The sequence below is a fragment of the Balaenoptera acutorostrata genome, chromosome 15 (assembly GCF_949987535.1).
Source record: "Balaenoptera acutorostrata chromosome 15, mBalAcu1.1, whole genome shotgun sequence".
Taxonomy (NCBI): domain Eukaryota; kingdom Metazoa; phylum Chordata; class Mammalia; order Artiodactyla; family Balaenopteridae; genus Balaenoptera; species Balaenoptera acutorostrata.
In genome coordinates, this window is record NC_080078.1 from 59,484,803 (window position 1) to 59,506,730 (window position 21,928).

The window sequence follows — 21,928 nt, forward strand, 5'->3', positions numbered from 1 at the left end:
CGGCATGTGGGATCTTCCCGGACCAGGGATGGAACCCGTGTCCCCTGCATTGGCAGGCGAATTCTTAACCACTGCGCCACCAGGGAAGTCCAAGCGTTTTTATTTGTACAGCCAGTTGTCTGAAGGAGGAAAAGCCATATTCTTCATTAACACTTGGTGTCTTATTTTGCCCTGAGGGCTCATTCCTGTTAGACTTCCGGGGATGTAGAGGTCACTCAAAGACAGCCCTGCTGTAGTCCCCTGCTACTTCTTGGGTACTGAGGGGGAACTTTCTCTTACCTTGGGTTTTCAGACTCACAGAATGGAGAAGGAATGAAAGAGCCCATTAAGCAAGGCACCAGGGATTGGTTAAGGAGCCAGAGAGATCTCATCAGGAATTGGCTCCCCCAGTCACTGAGAAGCCCTTGCAAAGGCATGTCCTATCAGACAACAGTTTGACAGTCACAAGTCCAGAACAGGTACTGGAAGTGTTACTACTTCAAGTGGATTAGGATCTAAGAGACTGGGGCACTGGCATTGGACCACCCAGTGAGAGACTTCAGTTATCTCATGTGTGCCCTGAGAATAATAACAGAGTTACTATTCCCAGAGCAAAGGGTAGTTGCAACACAGAACAGTCTGCACCAGTACTAAAATCAGCTCTTGCCCTGGGCCAGGCCCCATAGTGAGTGCTTTTCCAGCACTGCCTTGTGAATTTCTCTCTGCCTCTTTTCCATTTTGTTTTGAGGCTTTAGAATCTAGAGGGAGAAGAAGTGCTGGAGATGACCTCCCTGATCCACTTCTTTTCCCATCTTCCCAGTGACTACTTGGAATGTACCAACTCTCAGATATGTGCTGTTTTCTGGAAGCTTTGGAGTGATTTTGAGGCTGTTTTCTGGAAGCTTTTGAGTGATTTTGGGTCCAGGAGGCCTTTGAGTGGTACTTGTTCCTGAGAAGCTTCATGTTAGAGGTATACAGGTGGACGGTGAGCCCAGGACATGGAAGGGTCCAGATACTAAGCAGTAGCTAGGGGAGCAGTTTCTACCTGATTACACCTGTTGACCCCTCTTTCCTCTAACAGTAGGTAGAGTCATCTTGTGGCTGGAGTTTAAGAAGTTGTGGTGTTAGGAGAGTGTTAAGGGCTTTGGTTGGGCCCAGGAGGAGTTGATGGAAGGAGATGGCAGTGGTGGGACTGCCAGGCAGCACTGAGGGCTTGTTGAGGTTGAGCAAGCAGAGAAGGTACCTCATCAGATTAGCCACAAATGGGCTGTGGAGAGAGCAGAGGTAAAGGAAAAAAGAGAACCGAAGTGGCTAGCATGGTACAGTGCCCTGGCATCAGACAAACCTGTGTTCTGTACTTGGCTCCACTATCAAGCAGTTCTATGACTTTTGGGAAGATCTCTCTAAGCTTGAGTTTCCCATCAGTCCTCTAAAAATAATACTACCTCTTACAATTGTTGCAAAGATGGAAAACTGTAATGTATATGACATGGTTGGTGCTTAGTAAATACTAAATAAAATCTGTTCCCATCCCTTTCCCTGACAAAACAGAGATCAAACGTTTGTCTTGTCCCTGGGGATTGGCCCTGAATGTGGATGAGAGGAAAGTCAGAAATTTCTGAGCAATAAGGGAAAATGGGGGAACTGAAGGCTTCAAAGGCTCAGTGACATCACGGGATGAGGTTTAGGGAGTGAGATAGTTAAAAGTATGATGGCATTTTGTAGTCAGAGAGTAGGTTCTGGAGCTGAAGATTTCAGAAGGTAAGACATTCTGGGTGCTGCTTTACTGGTATGGAACTGGCATTGAGGAGCAGCAAGGCCAGAGCATGGCATGGCCCACCCCCTGATCTCTCAGAGGGAATGGGAGTCTCGGCTTTGGAAGAGAAGACTGTGAACACATTCAGAAGCTGTTTGAAGTGTTGTAGCATAATTAGGAGGTCAGTAGATGTGAGCAGTGAAGGAAAGGAGGGGCATGAGTCTCTGAGGGAATGAAAATATTGTGCCATTGTGGGAGGGAATGGTCTGGGAACAGCAGTGATGAACCTTGGCATGGGTGCAGGATGAGGCTGGGGCATGAGGAGCCTCCACTCAAGAGGGCCATAGGGCAAGACTGTGTGTAGGTGAGGCTAGGTTATACTTCTTAGAGGGTAGGAGCCTTACAGGACTTGAACCATTGAGTGCCTTGAACTGGGCTGGCTGGTAAGGTTGGCATTAGTTCCCTCTGACTGGTTGTCTTGTTCTTTTGTTGATATTCAGGCTTCAAACCGTCCTCTAGTACCTAAAAACTGCCTCCACCTCCCCCACTTCTCCCCACCCCCCATTAACATGCACACACACAAGCACACATACTCTCTAGGCCCCTCTCTGCCTCCTGAAACCCCACCTTCTCAGGAAACCTTCAAAACTTGGCCTTTGCTCTTCTTGTCATTACAAGTTACACAGCTTTGGGGCTGCCTTTTTAGAACTACAGCTCAAGGAATCAGTCCCTCTTCTTGGTCTCATGTCCTCTGCCTTAGCAATAAGATATTGGCGGTTTTCCCCAAGCCTGTGCCTTGAGCTCTAAGAAATACTTTATGTCTTCTCTGTTTGTGAAAACATGGAAAGAAAGGCTATTACAGGAATAGGAAGGATCCAGCTTGGACCATTCCAGAGAGCAGCTTCACCTAGGGGTCTTATGGGTGCTCTGGGTGCTTCATTTGGGTTTCCAAAGCAAGCCCAGGCCCAGCCTTAACCCTTGTCACCTTAGTGTCCATCAATTCTGTCATCTACTCCCTAGGGCCCATATTCAGCTGCTGTGTAACCTTGGCCACCCAGGAAACAAGCAGCTCTCCTTAAATCTGAATCCTTATTCTAAGGAACCCACACTCAGTGTCCATGTCCCACCCATCTTGCTTTTGGGAACTACAGAACAGCAGCCTCCAGTGTCTGTAGAATTCACTTATTGCCTAACTAACATGTTCCTTTCCTGGCAAGGGGCCCTTAAGCACCCTTCACCAGTCTTTCAACAACTGATGCCCTAGTGCTCTTTCTTGGGCCTTATGTGAGAGATGTGGTCACTTCAGAGCTGAGCCGGCTTCTGCCAAAATAGTAGAAAGGAGCATCTATAAACTCAGTAATGGAGCAGACATACCCAAAGTCTTTTTTAGTGTATTTCCCTGGAAGAAACCCATAAGTGAATGTGAATTTTGCCTCTCTCCATCAGCTGATAACTTACTCACTTGTTGCTTTTTCTAATTCTTATGCAAAGACTGTATCTGATGCCTCATTTCTCTCTGAGGCCTTAGGAGGGTACATTGGCTTTCTCAGAGCACAGGGCTCAGCATAAAGATTGTTTAACTTAACCACTTCAGATGGTCTCTAGCTACCCCTCTGTCTTGGCCTGGAACCTGCAGGAAGAACATTGTGATACTGGCCCCCAGAATCCAGCCCTCCAGCTCTTACCAGCTCTCTTTTCCTTCCAGGGAAAGTACATTTCTTCTCTGGTGGACTTCTGTTTTCTGACCGTCATCACGGAAATATCATCATTTCCAAGGATCACATGAATTCCGTTTTGTTCTATGATGGGGTAGGTGTTTTACAGTCCATGGTTTTGATGTTCAGAAAGATACTCACACTTCTAAGGGAAAATCAAATAACTCCCTGTCCTCCCTCTACCACCACAGGGCAGGATGTTAGGAACCAGCACTGCCCTTGAGGCAGGCAGGCAAGAAAGTCATGGAGAGGCTCTTGTGAGCCATAGGGGTAGCTATGAGTTTCCCCTAGCCTATACCCTTTGGCCAGAGCACAGCTCATCACAGTGTGACACCAGAGCAGAGGGCAGGCCCTCCACCCTGTGTGGTCTCAGCCTCAAAACCAGCTTGTTCAGGAGCCGGGACAGAGACCGGGTAAAGTGGTTTGGTCAGATAGCTCTGAAAATGAATTCTGTGAGCAAGTCAGAAAGAGTTATGTCTTCCTTCCACATAGAACCCGGTTCCTTAAAGGCTGTTCAAAAATGCAGGCAGACCAACCAGACAGGTTAGATGGCTATATTAGGTGAAAGCTTTGATATTTGATATTAATTAGGTTAAAGAGTCTTCCAACATCAGGAAGGAAAGGGTGAAACTTAAGGGCTGGAATGATAAGTTACCTAGTTTTGGGGTGGGTGGGGATGGATTTTTAACTCATATCAAAAATGAAAATAAACTTCTGAGAAAATTAAATATTTTAAAATTTCATAAGTAAAAAGAAGGATATAGTTGCAAATTATTTTTCTTATGAGAACTTTTTTTAATTTAATTTTTATTTTACATTGGGGTATAGTTGATTTACAGTGTGTTAGTTTCAGGTGTACAGCAAAGCGATTCAGTTATACATATACATATATCCATTCTTTTTCAGATTCTGATGAGAACTTTTAAGATCTACTGTCTTAGACATATATATATTATTAAATGATCACCACAGTAAGTCCGGTTAAGGAGAATATAAAAATGAATATTTATTAAATCTTTAGGGACAGGAAGACTTTCTAATCTAAGCTTAGAAATGATACAAGAGGGTTTCCCTGGTGGCACAGTGGTTGAGAATCTGCCTGCCAATGCAGGGGACACGGGTTCGGGCCCTGCTCTGGGAAGATCCCACATGCCGCGGAGCAACTGGGCCCGTGAGCCACAATTACTGAGCCTGCGCGTCTGGATCCTGTGCTCCGCAACAAGAGAGGCCGCGATAGTGAGAGGCCCGCGCACCGCGATGAAGAGTGGCCCCCGCTCGCCACAACTGGAGAAAGCCCTCACACAGAAACGAAGACCCAACACAGCCAAAAATAAATAAATAAAGAAAGAAGCTTTAAAAAAAAAAAAAGAAATGATACAAGAAATTCTAAAGAAAAAGTTTGTCAGATTTGACCACTTAAGGAATTTTTTAACTTTTTGCTGATAATTTATTGAAGTATACTTTAAGTGCAATTAACTGGCTACAAGGACTTATTGTACAACACAGGGAATATAGCCAATATTTTATAATAACTATAAATGGAATATAACCCTTAAAAATTGTGACTCACTATGTTGTACACCTGAAATTTATATAATATTGTACACCAGCTATACCTAAAAAAAAGCATGTAAAATATCTCATAATATTTTTATACTGATTACATTTAAAATATTTTGGATATGTTGGATTGAATAAAATATATTATAAATACATACATACATACAGTTAACTGTATCTGTTTAAAGTTTTGGCAGATGTATATATTCATGAAACCACCAGCACAGATTTTTGTCACCCCCCAAACGTTTTCTAATACCTTTTTGCAGATCATCTTTCCCCCCAGCTTCTGGCTTCAGGCAACCACTTATTAGCTTTCTGTCACTGTAGATTAGTTTGCATTTTCTAAAATGTTATATAAATGGACATCATACATTCTGTACCCTTTTGAGCCTGGCATTTTTCACGCAGCATGATTTTTAGGTCGTCCATGTTGTTGTGTGTATCAATAGTTTTTCCTTGGCCACAGCAATCAGAGAAGAAAAAGAAATAAAAGGAATCCAAATTGGAAAAGAAGAAGTAAAGCTGTTACTGTTTGCAGATGACATGATACTATACATAGAGAATCCTAAAGATGCTACCAGAAAACTACTAGAGCTAATCAATGAATTTGGTAAAGTAGCAGGATACAAAATTAATGCACAGAAATCTCTTGCATTCCTATACACTAATGATGAAAAATCTGGAAGTGAAATTAAGAAAACACTCCCGTTTACTATTGCAACAAAAAGAATAAAATATCTAGGAATAAACATACCTAAGGAGACAAAAGACCTGTATGCAGAAAATTATAAGACACTGATGAAAGAAATTAAAGATGATACAAATAGATGGAGAGATATACCATGTTCTTGGATTGGAAGAATCAACATTGTGAAAATGACTCTACTACCCAAAGCAATCTACAGATTCAATGCAATCCCTATCAAACTACCACTGGCATTTTTCACAGAACTAGAACAAAAAATTTCACAATTTGTATGGAAACACAAAAGACCCCGAATAGCCAAAGCAATCTTGAGAACGAAAAATGGAGCTGGAAGAATCAGGCTCCCTGATTTCAGACTATATTACAAAGCTACAGTAATCAAGACAGTTTGGTACTGGCACAAAAACAGAAACATAGATCAATGGAACAGGATAGAAAGCCCAGAGATAAACCCACGTGCATATGGTCACCTTATCTTTGATAAAGGAGGCAAGCATATACAGTGGAGAAAAGACAGCCTCTTCAATAAGTGGTGCTCGGAAAACTGGACAGCTACATGTAAAAGTATGAAATTAGAACACTCCCTAACACCATACACAAAAATAAACTCAAAATGGATTAAAGACCTAAATGTAAGGCCAGACACTATCAAACTCTTAGAGGAAAACATAGGCAGAACACTCTATGACATAAACCACAGCAAGATCCTTTTTGACCCAACTCCTAGAGAAATGGAAATAAAAACACAAACAAATGGGACCTAATGAAACTTAAAAGCTTTTGCACAGCAAAGGAAACCATAAACAAGACCAAAAGACAACCCTCAGAATGGGAGAAAATATTTGCAAGTGAAGCAACTGACAAAGGATTAATCTCCAAGATTTACAAGCAGCTCATGCAGCTCAATAACAAAAAAACAAACAACCCAATCCAAAAATGGGCAGAAGACCTAAATAGACATTTCTCCAAAGAAGATATACAGATTGCCAACAGACACATGAAAGAATGCTCAACATCATTAATCATTAGAGAAATGCAAATCAAAACTACAATGAGATATCATCTCACACCGGTCAGAATGGCCATCATCAAATCTAGAAACAATTAATGCTGGAGAGGGTGTGGAGGAAAGGGAACCCTCTTGCACTGTTGGTGGGAATGTAAATTGATACAGCCACTATGGAGAACAGTATGGAGGTTCCTTAAAAAACTACAAATAGAACTACCATACGACCCAGCAATCCCACTACTGGGCATATACCCTGAAAAAACCATAATTCAAAAAGAGTCATGTACCCAAATGTTCATTGCAGCTCTATTTACAATAGCCAGGACATGGAAGCAACCTAAGTGTCCATCATCGGATGAATGGATAAAGAAGATGTGGCACATATATACAATGGAATATTACTCAGCCATAAAAAGAAATGAAATGGAGGTATTTGTAGTGAGGTGGATGGAGTTAGAGTCTGTCATACAGAGTGAAGTAAGTCAGGAAGAGAAAAACAAATACAGTATGCTAACACATATATATGGAATCTAAGGAAAAAAAAAAAAAAAGGTCATGAAGAACCTAGTGGCAAGGTGGGAATAAAGACACAGACCTACTAGAGAATGGACTTGAGGATATGGGGAGGGGGAGGGGTAAGATGTGACAGGGTGAGAGAGTGGCATGGACATATATACACTACCAAATGTAAAATAGATAGCTAGTGGGAAGCAGCCACATAGCACAGGGAGATCAGCTCGGTGCTTTGTGACCACCTAGAGGAGTGGGATAGGGAGGGTGGGAGGGAGGGAGGCGCAAGAGGGAAGAGATACGGGAACATATGTGTATGTATAACTGATTCACTTTGTTATAAAGCAGAAACTAACACACCATTGTAAAGCAATTATAGTCCAATAAAGATGTTTAAAAAAATAGTTTTTCCTTTTTATTGCTTTATTGATGAGTAGTATTCCATTGTATGGATGTAGCATAAAATTTATCACACTAATAATTTAAAACTCTAAAAAATATTCAAAAGGGGAATTAAAAGACAAAAACACAAACCAGGAAAACTGTTTTAGGTGATTAAAAAAAAATGAGTTGCTGTTTCTTTTCTATGAAGAGCTCTAACTTTATCAACATGAAAACACTGAGTGCCAGGTCATGGGTGTTCAGAGGACGTGAGGTTAGTTAACAGATATGTGGAAGCACATCAGATGCATGCTACCATGTATAACAGTAAATTAGTAAATTAGTAAAGAGTAGATAAAAGGTACAGTGAAGTAGACAAAAAGTGAAGTGGAATTGATAATATGAATGTCCAGTCATAGGGGTGGACTAAGAGGGGAGTCGGATGCAGCCTTTGAAAATGTTGACAGATAGTTTACAACAACATGGTAGGTGCTAATGGTAGATTAAGTTTTAAAAGCAAGATATGAAACTGTAAAAGTGAATATGATTTCCCAGTACATAAAACAGGGAAGTCAATGAATGAATAGGAAGAAAAGACTAGAAGGAAAAGTACTAAAATGTTAGCTGTAGTTGGAGTTGGGTGATGGGACCTTGGATTAATTTTTTTAACCTTTATTCTCTATTTTTATATTTTTCTCAAATTTTTATTTAATGAACATATGACTTTCATAATGAAATCTTAAATGATTAAAAAAAAAAAAAAAAGGGACTTCCCTGGCAGTCCAGTGGTTAAGACTCCATGCTCCCAATGCAGTGGGCCCAGGTTTGGTCCCTGGTTGGGGAACTAAAATCCCACAGAATACAACTAAGCCCATGTGCTGCAACTAGAGAAGCCCACCGCCAAAAATAAATAAAAATTTTAAAGTATATATAAACTAACTTTAAAAAAAAAACCTTTTCCTCTAAGATCAGGAACAAGACGAAAATACTTGCTTTTGCCACGTCTATTCAACATAGTATTGGAAGTCCTAGCCAGAGCAATTAGGCGAGCAAAAGAAATAAAAGGCATTTAAATTGGAACGAAAGAAGTAAAAGTAGCTCTGTTCATGGATGACATGATTTATATGTAGAAATTCCTAAAGATTCCCCCCACACACACACAAATTGTTAGAATTAACAAACGAATTCACCAATGTTGCAGAATACGAAATAAACCGATAAAAAAACAGTTGCATTTCCGTACCCAAACTGTGAATAATCCGAAAAGGTTCTTAAGGAAACAATTCCAATAAATTTAACCAAGGAGTTGAAAGACTTAAGACACCAAAATCCACAAAACATTGCTGAAAGAAATTAAAGAAGACCTAAATAAATGGTAAGACATCCCACGTCATGGGCTGGAAAACTTAATATTAAAATAAGATGACAGTACTACCCAAAGCAATCAATAGATTCAGGGCAATTCCTGTTAAAACCCCAATGGCGTTTTTTGCAGAAATGAAAAAACCCATCCTGAAATTCATATGGTATCTCAAGGGACCCCCCTGCCAAAATAGCCAAAATGATCTTGAAAAAGAAGAAAGTTGGAGGACTCACACTTCCTAATTTCAAAACTAGCTACAGAGGTACAATAATTGTAACAGTGTGGTATTGGTGTAAGATTAGATATGTAGACCAGTGGAACAGAATAGAGAGCCCAAAAAGAAAGTCTTGCTTATGTGGTCAAATGATTTTCAACAAGGGTGCCAAGATCATACAATGAGAAGAGGACAGTCTTTTCAACAAACAGTGCTGGAAAAACTGGATATCCACATGCAAAAGAATGAAGTTAGACTCTTACCTTACACTGTATACAAAAAAAAAAAAAACTCAAAATGGAGTATAAGCCTAAATATGGGAATGAAAACTATTAAATTCTTAGAAGAAAACAGGAGTAAATCCTCGTGACCTTGGATTAGGCAGCAGTTTCTTGGATTTGACACCAAAAGCACAGACAACAAAAGAAAAAATATATAAGTTGGACTTCATCAAATTTTAAAACTTCTCTGCATCAAAAGACTCTATTAAGAATGTGAATATGTATGGAAATATGTTAATATAAATGTTTCAGATATTTAAAAAAAAAAAAAAAAGAATGTGAAAAGCAGCCCACAGAATGGGAGAAAATATTTGCAAATCATTTATCTGATAAGGGATTAATATCCTAGGAAGAGATGATATTTTCAGTTTAGGAGAAAAGACCCTGCACTTCCTATATCTCCTAAAACTGGGTGTGGGCAAGCACATCTATAACTGAATCCCAGTAAACCACGTAATGTGAAAATAACTGGACTGACGTTCACCATATGTGTTCTGACAGTAGATGCAAGGGCTTGTATCATGCATATGGTTTTTCTCAGTGATGCTCCCTCTTTTTCTCTTTAGGATTCCACCAGTATTGTTGCTGCCCTTCTGATAGACTTCAAAAGTTCATTGCTTCCCCATCTTCCAGTTCATTTCTGTGGATCAAGCAATTTTCTGATGATTGCCCTTTTCCCCAAATCCAAGATATACCAGACATTTTACTCAGAGGTAACATCAATCATTATTCAGCAAAACAATTACTACCCTTTTTCCTAGTAATTTATTTGGTAAGGCAATGTTTCAGGGCTAACAGTGAGGTGCTGAGAGGGAGAGTTGGGAGGGCTGGTGTGAGTGTGGCTGCTTCTGATCTTTTGGGGTCCTGGAATAGTACTCTTGCCATTGAAAGGTGAGAACCTAAAGGAACTGAACAAAAGGCTTTTTAACTTCTAAGAAAAATCTTCTTTATCCCTTATAAGTCATAATTAGACTCATTTTCCTTTTAGCTACTTTATTGAGTTGTTGGGCCCTACCTACTGGGTCAGAACTCTCTCTACCCTACCCCAAAATCTCCCTCCCCATGGTTCATAGGCCCTGCCCTTGCAAGTGGTTCCACTTGGCAGGCTGCACACCATAGGCTCTCAGCACAGATTTTACGAGTGAGGGAGCTCACCAAGAATTATACAGCCTACTTAGAGACCAAGCAGTAGCCAGAGTCATACAAATGGCCAGTCTTATTCTGGTGTAAATGCTTGGAAAGGTGTGATGCAACAGCTTTTGAGAGGACAGTCCCTCCCTCAGGATAGATTCGTAGAACAGGGAAGAGGCAAGAACTGGCCTGGGCTGCAGAGTGGCTTTTAGGGCCTGTCTGTGTCTCCATCTTACTGCCAGCTGGTCCTTCTACCTCCTTGTGCTTGTCCTTTCAGTCTAGGAACCTAGAGATTCTCTTCAGCTATTCCTCTGCCTCTAGGCAGAATTTGCTTGAACTGCTCCTTCTGTCTGGCCCTATCACCAGGGAAGACATGCCCCTGCTGCCAGAACAGTGTTACCTGATACCTTCCTCTGTGCTTCCTGGCCTCTTAAGGAGCAGAATCCCTGGGAGAAGAACCCAGAAAGAAATTCTAGTTTTTAAAAATACAGAACAGAATTGCTTCAGGCCTCTATTTTTGGAACAAACTTGTTTGTTATGATAGTTTTTCTCTGTACTGACAGTCTAGATTTTCAACAGCCATCAAATCCCCATGTGGGTTCTATATCCTGTTGTTGGGTTTAAAGTGTTCTTTGCTCAAATTCTGTTTTGTTTAGGTCTTCTCCCCCTGGCAACAGCAGGCTAACTCAGGGCTGTCTTTAAAAGTGATCCAGGAAGATGGATTATCTGTGGAACAAAAGAGATTGTAAGTGGCTGCCTTCAGTGTTTATGCTTGCTTCCCTAGGCTGTGTGTGTCTGCTCTCTCTGCAGGATGACTTGTGTTATGTAACATAGGGGTCCTGGCTTCTGAAAGGGCCGACACAATTATTCCAGTGCTGCCAACTTGCAGGTAGCCAGTGCCCTTGGGGAACAAAAGTCAAGAGAGATGAAATCCACCAAGAATCAGAAACCTGTAGTATTACCAAAGGTTTTAGGCCAGGCTTCCTATGTGGGCAAACCAATCATCCGGCATTAATGCCGAATTTTGCTTAAGTCAGTGAGATGCTTGTTTTAGAAGTATTGACTCTGTCACAGGACTTTGGCTTGAAAATATCAGAACAAGTTATGTAAAGTATGTTTGCTGTAGAGACATGGAATTCTAATCTGTGAGCCTTTGATATTCCAGACACTCCAGTGCACAGAAGCTCTTCAGTGTCCTGAGCCATTCTGCTGGGGAGAAACGGAGTCCTCTAAAGCTACTCTCAGCCGAACTCCCAGAGCTGGATGGGTGAGCTCTGTTTTTCTGTTTCTGACTTTTGAAATGTCAGAAACCTCAGAGTTGGTGCTTTCTAAGCTCCATTTTCTTTCTTTATAGCTTCTTAAGAATAATTATAAAAAGTAGTAGTGACACACCATATACAATTTTATTCTCTAGAGATATTCACTAAGGTTTCTTTTCAGCAATGAAATAAGTTTATCATGTGAATGGGCACATTCAGGCAAGGCTGGTGATGGTAACATAATAGCATTGTCTTTCTTTTTCTAGGTTTCTCCAGCGTTTTGCCGTCAGCAGCATTAGTCGGGAACCCGTGATGAGGACCCATCTCCCTGTCCTGCTGCAGCAAGCTGAAATCAACCCTACTCACAGAGTAGAAAATGACAAGGTACAGCAGCTCACCAAATAAGCTGGGAATTCATGGGAAGATAATTCTGGTAGCCTGCCCTTAATCTTCAGTGTCAATTAACAAAAGGAGCTCAGGCGGAGTCCCTTGTATAAGACTCTCCACCTCCCTGGATACTGATGTAATGATACACATGAAACCTGCTCTATATAATGACTGTGTACAGGCATCTACATTAACCCCAGCTGAGCCCCATAGCAATGATGAAACCCTGGCATATTGCTGTGCCTTCCCCTTGCTCCTCCAGGTCTTCCAAACTCCTGCTCAGTACTCTCATGCCATCAGCTCTTTCTGGTTTGCAAGGACTTACCTGGCACATTGAGCTTCGTAAGGGGAAGTGTTAGCGAGACCTTGCTAGCACCACCAGGATAAGGTGACACTTTATAAACACTGTCTTCCCAAGAGTGGATTTTCATCTGCTCCTGCTTCACACGCCTCTCCTCTTGACTCCTCCCACCATTTCTTTGGAACCATATGTCATAATATGCTCAAAGAGGGCATTTATTTCTGCGCAAATCTAGAAGACACTCAGCTGCAAGAGGAAATAGAAACATTAAGCAGTCAGAAGCCTCATTTTTCCCTTAAGCAAGAGTTTAAAAATGAAAATGTTATATTTTACATATTTTAAATATTTTTTTAATATAGGTATTGATATTTCATATAACAAAGTGCTACAGGACTGGCCTTAAAGTAAGAGGGTATCTGGCTGTGAGCATGTTTGCTGGGATTTGAGAGGCTGAGGCGTGGGTGCTGAGGAATGGGAACCAAGATGGAGAAATTTGGATGGGAAGAGTATAAACAGAAAGTCAGTTACATGGAGTACTGCCCACAGGCACAGAAAGGGATACAGACTAAGGGTCTGGTCAGAGGGGAGGAGGGAGAACTGTTTCCCATAAAAGAGGCATCCATAGCCATCTCTGTCCTGATGGGACTAGCTCAAGTGATGAGTGCCAGCAAGTTGAACTTCACTCCAGACCTGTCCCAGTGAGTCTTGTGTACTGTGAAATAAAACATACTTAAAGAAGCCCTTGCCATGCTATGTCACTGACATCGTTATCCTTCAGCAAATGCATGATTCCTTTCCTCCTCTGCTTGACCCCTTCTTTGTTGGTGAATTTCTTGAGTTGCTTTGGAGTGTCTGCCTGCAGAGGGCCCTGTTTTCATGTGGTCATGTGCCAAGATTAGGAAAGTGCAGCCTGGCACCTCTTCTCCCCATCAAGATTGAGAAGTGCTTCCTCCACCCAGTTTGTTTCCTTAGCTCAGGCCCTGTGGCTTGGAAGGCACAGGCCACTCCCCTCCTTCGCTGAATTTACAACAGCAATTTAGCCTGTGGCATTTTTGTCCCAAACCTCCTTTCTGCCCAGTATTTTCCATTATACTTTTTTTTTTTTTGTAACTTATTGGGTATAGTTGCTTCACAATGTTGTGCTAGTTTCTGCTGTACAGCGAAGTGAATCAGCCATATTTATGCTCATATCCCCTCCCTTCTGGATTTCCCTCCCATCTAGGTCACCACAGAGCATTGAGTAGAGTTCCCTGTGCTATACAGCAGGCTCTCACTAGTTATCTGTTCCACACATAGACTGATCTAGTCACAGCCTGCTCCATGGAAATTATTATAGTAACACTACATTGTTGTATATGGTGTTTGCTATGTGCCAGACACTGCTGCACGCATTTTGTTTACATATATTAACTCAGTTAATCATTACATCCACCCTGCAAGGTAGGTTCTGTTGTGAGCACAAGGTCACATAGCTAGTGAGTGCTGGTGCTGAGGTTCAAACCCATAGAACCTGGCTCAAGAAGTCAGTTCTTTTAACCTCTTACACAACGCTGCCTCCCAGTTGAATCACAAACCCACATGGCTTTTCTTTCATGTAGGTAATTATCAGCATTGTAACTGGCCTCCCAGGCTGTCATGCTAGCGAGCTCTGTGCTTTTCTGGTCACTCTGCATAAGGAATACGGCAGGTTAGTATGGCTGCTGCCTTTGCTTTGGGGAAAGGGATTCTATGTCTGGGTCTGCCTTGGCACTGGGAAACCTTCAACTTGCACTGACCTTTGGTGTTACTGGTATCGGCGCAGTGGTCATCCATCCATCCATTCATTTAACACATTTATACCGAGTACTTTCTGTATGCCAGATACTGTTTTAACTGTAGGGGACAAATGAACAAAACAGACTAGAAAATCTCTGCCTTCATGGAGCTTGTATTCTAGTTTGGCAAGATAGACAGTTAACCAGATAAGGAAAACAGTGTATTAGCTAGTGAAAAGTGCTATGGAGAAATGAATGCAGAGAAGGCTATAGGGAGTGCTGGGCTGGGGGAGGGATTCCATTTTTAAATTGGGTACTCAGGAAAGACCTCACTGAGAAGGTGACATTTGAGCAAAGGCCTGAGGAAATGGAGGAATGAACCCTTGGATATCTGGGCAAGAGCCCTGTAGCAGCAAGACCAGCATGGGCAGAGGCCTGGGAATATGCCTGGTCAGCAGGGGAATTCAGGACCAGGGTGGTTAGAACTTGAGAGCTGGTGGATGTGATCCTTCTGTGACCACAGGGGGACTGTGTGAGCTCAGGTGGAACTGGGACATGCTGGCTTAGGCAAAATTGGGGAAATCATTCATCCATCACTTCCATTTGGCTGGCAGATTGCTAAACAACCCTTGCCGACCAGGCTTTTAATAACTAGTTGGTCTACCTCAAAGCAAGGGATCCTGGGCTTCCCTGGTGGTGCAGTGGTTAAGAATCCACCTGCCAATGTAGGGGACATGGGTTCGAGCTCTGGTCCGGGAAGATCCCACTTAGTTGCCGTGGAGCAACTAAGCCCGTGTGCCACAACTACTGAGCCTGCGCTCTAGAGCCCACGAGCCACAACTCATGAAGCCTGTGCACCTAGAGCCCGTGCTCCGCAACAAGAGAAGCCACCACAGTAAGAAGCTCGTGCACCGCAACGAAGAGTAGCCCCCGCTTGCCGCAACTAGAGAAAGCCCGCACACAGCAACGAAGACCCAACACAACCAAAAATAAATAAATTTATTTAAAAAAAAAAAAAAAAAAGGCAAGCATCTTGCAGGAGGCCATATAGCAGAATTGAGAAGACTGAAATCACCTAGAAGTTTGGGAGTTTAGAGTGGGAGATTGGGGGGGGGGCAGTGGGGAGGTGAGTTCTGGAGAGATATGGGGAAATATTAGGCCTCCTTCATAAGTACTCAATAGCTAACCAGTTCCTCCCTCATTTCCATTGCTTTTGTTCTGTAAAGAATCTGAATTCTTCACCCTACCCATTATCCCATTATTCTTTTTTTTGACTGTGCCATGTGGCATGTGGAATCTCAGTTCCCCAACCAGGAATTGAACCTGGGCCACTGCAGTGAAAGTGCCGAATCCTAACCACTAGGCCCCTAGGGAACTCTCCCTCCCCCCATTACTTATTCTTAGCAAGAATTTTACTGAAAACTGGACTGAAGCCATTTTACTGAATGATCCTTCAGGAAGTGACTGCCTGTTCAGGAGTCTTTCTCGACTCTGAAATCTGTTGGTCATGTGCTTATCTGACCTTTTTTCCTGTGGCAAGGCATTTCCTGCCAGAAGCTCCAGTGGTAGTGATTGCAGGATACAGGGCTCCCCACCCAGCCAGTGCACTCTTCCTGTTTCTGTGGTGCCAGGATTGATTTCTCCTGTATGGGTTCACTGGACAGAGAGTCTGTGGGAGTACTGGTCACATTTGAATCCACTGGCAGAGCCTATGGGCCTGGTCCTCATGCTGAGATTACACTTGCCATTTCCAGGTGGATGGTATACCGTCAAGTCATGGACAGCTCCGAATGTTTTCATGCTGCCCACTTCCAGAGATACCTTTCCAGTGCCCTGGAGGCCCAACAGAACCGCTCTGCCCGCCAGTCAGCCTACATCCGCAAGAAGACCAGACTACTGGTGGTGTTACAAGGGTGAGCACTGGAAGTCTTTTGGGGATAGTGGGGTAGGGTGGTGACCTTGCCATTATTGTTATTTCATGTGTGGCTAACTTGGGGCACAGAACAAACACACATGCATGAGAAGTGTCTGTGTTACACAGATATGCCTTCAACAAGAACTGTTGCCATCCTGTGGCCCAGAGTGACTGGTGAAGATTGCACACAAGTTTTAAGTTTGGCCTCAACATCATAATATCCTCAGAAGGCAGAGAGTTAGGGAGGCGGTTTTCTGGGCAAGATTCTTTGATAATTCTTCTAACAGTAGTGGTCCCTAAGCTTCTTCCTTTGCCACCGAGGCAAGAGAGCTTCAGTGTTTTCAGTCCTCCCTCCTGTGGAGTTGCAGAGACAGTCCCCACACTCTAGTCTCGAGCCCCATCATCCACGGAATGGCTAGTGCAGGAGGGTTTCCTTGGACCCTCAGTGAGGAGCATGAATAATTCAGTTGGGCAAGGAGCACCCTGTGAGGACAGTTTCGGAGTGTGTACCACTGCTTGGGGAGCCCTGGCTGCAAGGAGCTTCCCTTGACCTGTTGTAAGAGCTTCCAGGGAGGAAGCAGGCCCATCATCCCCTGGGCCCAGAGGAGAATGTGCCAGATCAGGAAAACAGGGTGTGCTCTTTGCTGCTGTCATTATAGTTGGTGATAAAGAAGCTTTTGGCAGTTCTCACAAAGTGCTTTTGTGCTATGCTGTGTTTTTTTGTGCTCGTAATAATTAGTATTTGCAACTGGCTAATTGTTTCCAGTAGAGAATAGGCCCGGATCCAAAGCCCTGTTTGGTCTCTGGGGTGTGATGGTGAGAACTGGAGGAAAGCCAGGCCGATGGTGCTGCAGTAGGCAGGTGGGAGCATGTGCCCTGCCAGGCCATCTTTCCTCTTCTTTAGATCTTGTTCTTACACCTGCTTTGGGCTTCCCTTCTGTTGACCCTTTTGTCCTACTAGTGGGCTGAGGTTGTGGAAGCCACAGAGCCAGAAGGCTAGAAACCACTTGTTTTCCATCGCCTCTAATGGTCAAAGGAATGGGTTGGCCTAGCTTCATCACCTCCTGCTGCTTCTCCAGAGTTGAGAGTCATTGGGGGTGTGGACCTGGAGTCAAATTTGGTAGCTTGACATTGTGCAGCTGAGGTCATTTCCATCTTCCATTACTTCAGAAAGCATTGTTGACTCCTTGTCTCTGACTGTACAAGTCTGCAAAAGTGCTAGCTGTCCTGGCTGCTCTGGACTGCAGTGACAGTGTATGGCCAGCCCACTTGTACTCTCAGACCCAGTTCTTGCCCAGTCATAGCCCCAGGACACTAGGAACCTCAGATGGATTTCCTGCTGTGGTGCTCACTATGACACCGTTATTACAGGCTGGGCCCATTCTCTTGAGGCTCAGCAGGGAACACATGGCAGCCTCTTTGTAGCATGTCCATCTCCTTGGGGCTGGGCCTTAGAGCCCAGTATTGAGGTTGTTGGTGAGGGGACACCCCAGAGGTTTCTCAAGTTGAGAATTTTATTCCTTGAATGTGGCCTTATTTTGATTTACAGGATTCTGTGCTGTAGGGCAGAGTTTTCTTTCGCCCCTAGAGTGGCCTGGTCCCATTCTACTTACTGCAGCAGGTGGGCAGTGGTGCTGAGCTTTGACATCAAGTGGATTATTAGGTTGTTGTTTTAAAAATTAATGTATTTTGAAATGATAAAATTTTAGGAATGGAGGACTGATTAGTGGTTGCCAGGAGTTAGGGGTGGCAGTTGGGGGCAGGAGGGTGGTGGATGTGGTTATAAAAGGGCAACACGAGGGAGCTTTGTGGTACGGAACTGTTCAGTATCTTTATCGTGGTGGTGGAGCCTACACAGGTGACAAAATTGTATAGAACTTAATACATACACAAATAAGTAAAACTGCGGAAATCTGAGTTTTAATAATTTTAAGGAATTTGAAGGGCTGTATTTGTTCATACTCTGGAACATTGTAAAATTATTCTTTACATTATCTACATTTAAAACAGTATTGCTCAAAACAAAAATTGAATTAATGTAAAACGAGGTAAAATTGTAGGCTTAAATTGCAAATGTAAAATAGAGCCCGAAAGACAATTGTATGGAATATCTGTTGTTTCAAAGGAAAGAAAGTTAAAGCCCTGCTGGGTTTTTCGTTTCTGTTTTGTTTTTGTTTTTAATAAAGAGAATACTGACAAGAAAGAGGCAACACAAAGAGTTAGTGTTTTGCCTTCATCATGCAGTTGGGGCAGTTTAGCCAGAGTGGCCAGGTACAGGCTTCAGCAGCTGGATCAGTGTGCATCCTTCTGAGGTGAGGGCTGCCTCCTGCTGTCTGGAAGCCATGCCCAGGATGGTTATAAGGCAGGGGCTGGGCAATAAGGGAGGGCATTAGCAGGCACCCCATTAACAAGTAGAGTGATTGACACCAAAGACCTGCTGTCTGCCTCAGTGGCTCCTGGCTGCAGTGCCCAGATGCTTCACCTAGATACATTGGCCTCACCAAGAAGCCTGGGGCCTGTTTTTTACTCTAACTTTTTTCCATTAAAATCAGTGAAAATTAATGTAATGCTCTGAAAACTTGTGAATTCCCCAGTCACCCTGTCTAAGGGAAATCTATTGTATTAAAATTGCCAAAATCCTCAGGACTGACTTATAAATGTTTCAGTTCTTTTTTTAAAAAATAAGATTATTTATTTATTTATTTATTTATTTATTTATTTATTTATGGCTGTGTTGGGTCTTCGTTGCTGCGCACGGGCTTTCTCTAGTTGCAGTGAGCGGGGGCTACTCTTCGTTGCAGTGCGCCGGCTTCTCATTGCAGTGGCTTCACTTGTTGCGGAGCACAGGCTCTAGGTGCGCGGGCTTCAGTAGTTGTGGCTCGCAGGCTCTAGAGCGCAGGCTAAGTAGTTGTGGTGAACGGACTTAGTTGCTCCGCGGCATGTGGGATCTTCCCGGACCAGGGATCAAACCCATGTCCCCTGCATTGGCAGGCGGATTCTTAACCACTGCACCACCAGGGAAGTCTTTTTAACCCTAAGAAATGAGAGTCTCTACAGCTTGTATCAAACATGGAAAGTAAAAAGCCCCCAGACACTTTTTTAGAAGAGGAGGAAAAAGCTGATGCTGAGGAGCAAGGCTAGGGCACTTCACCATGAGCATTAAGGCCATTAAACACAACTACAAAGAGATTTAGGGCAGTTTGTAAGCTTCAGGCCTGCTTACCAGAGTGTTGCTGCAGTTTGAGGGGCTCTCCTAGCATCTAGGACCATCCGGACACTACAGAACCAGTGGAAAGCACTCCACATGGTCATATACACACATGCCCAGGCAGTGGGAGAAGCCTCCAAGAGAAGCCAGGGAGCAGAAGGCTCGCTCTTTGTAGAACCTAGCACACCATGTTCTCTACTGAAGCACCCACTGCTGTTTGGTCAGGACTGAGGCAGACCTGGGGTTGGGGGTGCTAATGTTGTTGTGTGGAGTAAAATCAAGTACCGTTGTACAGATGAATTGTTTGTAGGAACTCAGGAAATAGCCCAGGCAGGCTGTACCTATCCCCCCAGCCCCAGGCTAAGACCCAGGTCTGTATGATCAGCAAGGCTGCCCATCAGATTTGCCTTTCCTCTGTAAGCATTGACCTTTTGTGATAGGCTGGGTCAGTCAGGAAAATGTTCTTGGAGTGGCCAGGGGTCTGCCTGGAGTTCAGTGTCCAGTTCATTCACCTACCCTGCTTTAGGCACCATTGATTACAGCACCCAGCAACTACCTTACATTCTTATTGTGGAGACACACAATAAACAAATTAGAAAATACAGTGTATGTAGCTGATGTTCAGTGCTTTGGAGAAGAATTGGGGTGGGGGTGGGGAGTATCAAGAGAGAGGATTGCTATATCCCATAGGCTGTATGAAGTCAGAGGACACCTCTCTCATAAGATGCCAACTGAGCAGAGACCCGAAGGGGGTTGAGGGAGTGAGGCTTGCAGACATCTGAGGAAAAGAGCATTACAGGAGAGGGGACAGAGAGTGCAAAGGTGAAAGTATACCTGGCACGTTCAGGGAAGAGCCAGGAGGTCAAAGTAGTTAGATTCAGGTACAGGAAGAAATAGTAAGAAATGAAACTCATCCCTGCAGTGCGGGTCAGATCTTAGAGGGCTGTGTGGGCCATTGTAAGAGCTTTGGCTTTCAGGCTGAGGGGTATGGAAGCCACTCACTCAGTGACTTACCTGATGGGGTTAGCATGACCCCTCTAACTTTTGTGTTGAAAACAGGTTAGGGAGATACAAAGACAGAAGCAGTTTGGACTCAGTGGTAGAGTGGGAGTATGAGCATAGTTATATTTTAAAGATTAAGGAAAAATGGAGTCAAAGAAGATGCCAAACAAACCTTTGGCCTCGCAGCTGAAAGAGTGGAATCTCCTCTGCTGAGAAGGACAAGACCTCAAGAGGAGCAGATGTGGGAGAGTTGGATCAGGAACATATTAAGTTGTAATTGAAAACATCAAATTGACCCTGGAGGGAGTTCCAGGCAGGAGATACAAATGCAGTTGGTATTTGACATGTGTCTACTGACTTGGAGATATGTCTCATAATCCCTCTTTCTCTTGCCTGCATGTTCTGTGAGACGAAAGGAGAAGAAAGAGCTATTAAAGAAAATATACCAATGCAGGAGCTCCTAACTTGATTAGAAAACACCAAGTCCCACCCTCAGAGCCCCAGGGTCACATGTTCTCTTGCCTGCATGTTCTGTGAGATGAAAGGAGAGGAAAGAACTATTAAAGAAAATATACCAATGCGGGAGCTCCTAACTTGATTAGAAAACACCAAATCCCACCCTCAGAGCCCCAGGGTCACCTGCAGTCTTCTCTAAGGGGAGTGGGCAGTAGGGTTCTTTCTTCCACTCACTATTGCAGTTAGAACTAATGGAACTCGGAAATACAGAACCACTGTGGACTCCAGGGGCTCTAAATCATGAAGTGGGGTGACCCCAAGGAACCCAGTCGCAGTCTCCCCCTTTTGGTTTTCCTTCCACCTTGCTCACTCAGCCACGCAGCAAGCATACCCCTCTTCCCACACTCTAAAGCGTGCTTTAATCAGTAAACTAATTATTCCCTTTTTTCCCGCCAGCTACACAGATGTTATTGATGTTGTCCAGGCCCTGCAGATACATCCAGATTCAAATGTCAAGTCCTCCTTCTCCATTGGTGCCATCACAGTGTGCGTGGAGCCCCTGAGCTGCTACATGGAGCACAGGTACATACTTAGGACCACCTCTGGCCCACAGGGTGTGTTGTGTTTAAGTGTACAGGAAGCAGTTTTCTCCCACCTACCAGTAGGAGACACATCTTTATGTGTGTTTATGTTTTGAAATGCATCAGTCTACCTTATATGTAATAAATGCCCAGTTGTCATTTGATTAGTGCTAGGTCCTCAGAGCTACTGTTTGGACTGGCAGCTTCTCACCACTTTGTGCACTGAAAAGTCACCCTTCTAGGACAGTGGGACTTGAAATAGCTTCTCCCAGAAAAAAAGAATGCCTATGGCAGGCTTTTCTTTTCCTCTTCACTGCAGGGGAGGGACTTTGTGTCCCAAGGCACTTGGAGTACCTCACAGATACTTTTTCATGTGGTTAAGCCATCTTAAAGCATCTTACCTCAGTTAATGACACTTATTCTCATTACAAACAGGTGAAATTTTTTTTTCTACTTT

General features: G+C 43.4%; 1 protein-coding gene across 4 annotated transcripts in view; it reads left to right on the forward strand.

Annotated features, from left to right (window-relative positions):
• Positions 1 to 21,928, forward strand: part of DNAAF9 (dynein axonemal assembly factor 9) — a 148,242-nt gene that overhangs the window by 93,630 nt on the left and 32,684 nt on the right. For all 4 annotated transcript variants that reach the window (XM_057528941.1, XM_057528942.1, XM_057528943.1 and 1 more), the window contains 8 exons: positions 3,441 to 3,544; positions 10,044 to 10,190; positions 11,265 to 11,353; positions 11,774 to 11,875; positions 12,134 to 12,251; positions 14,154 to 14,242; positions 16,064 to 16,222; positions 21,347 to 21,472. In XM_057528941.1, coding sequence (XP_057384924.1) covers positions 3,441 to 3,544; positions 10,044 to 10,190; positions 11,265 to 11,353; positions 11,774 to 11,875; positions 12,134 to 12,251; positions 14,154 to 14,242; positions 16,064 to 16,222; positions 21,347 to 21,472 — 934 coding nt within the window. The remainder of the gene's footprint in view (positions 1 to 3,440; positions 3,545 to 10,043; positions 10,191 to 11,264; positions 11,354 to 11,773; positions 11,876 to 12,133; positions 12,252 to 14,153; positions 14,243 to 16,063; positions 16,223 to 21,346; positions 21,473 to 21,928) is intronic.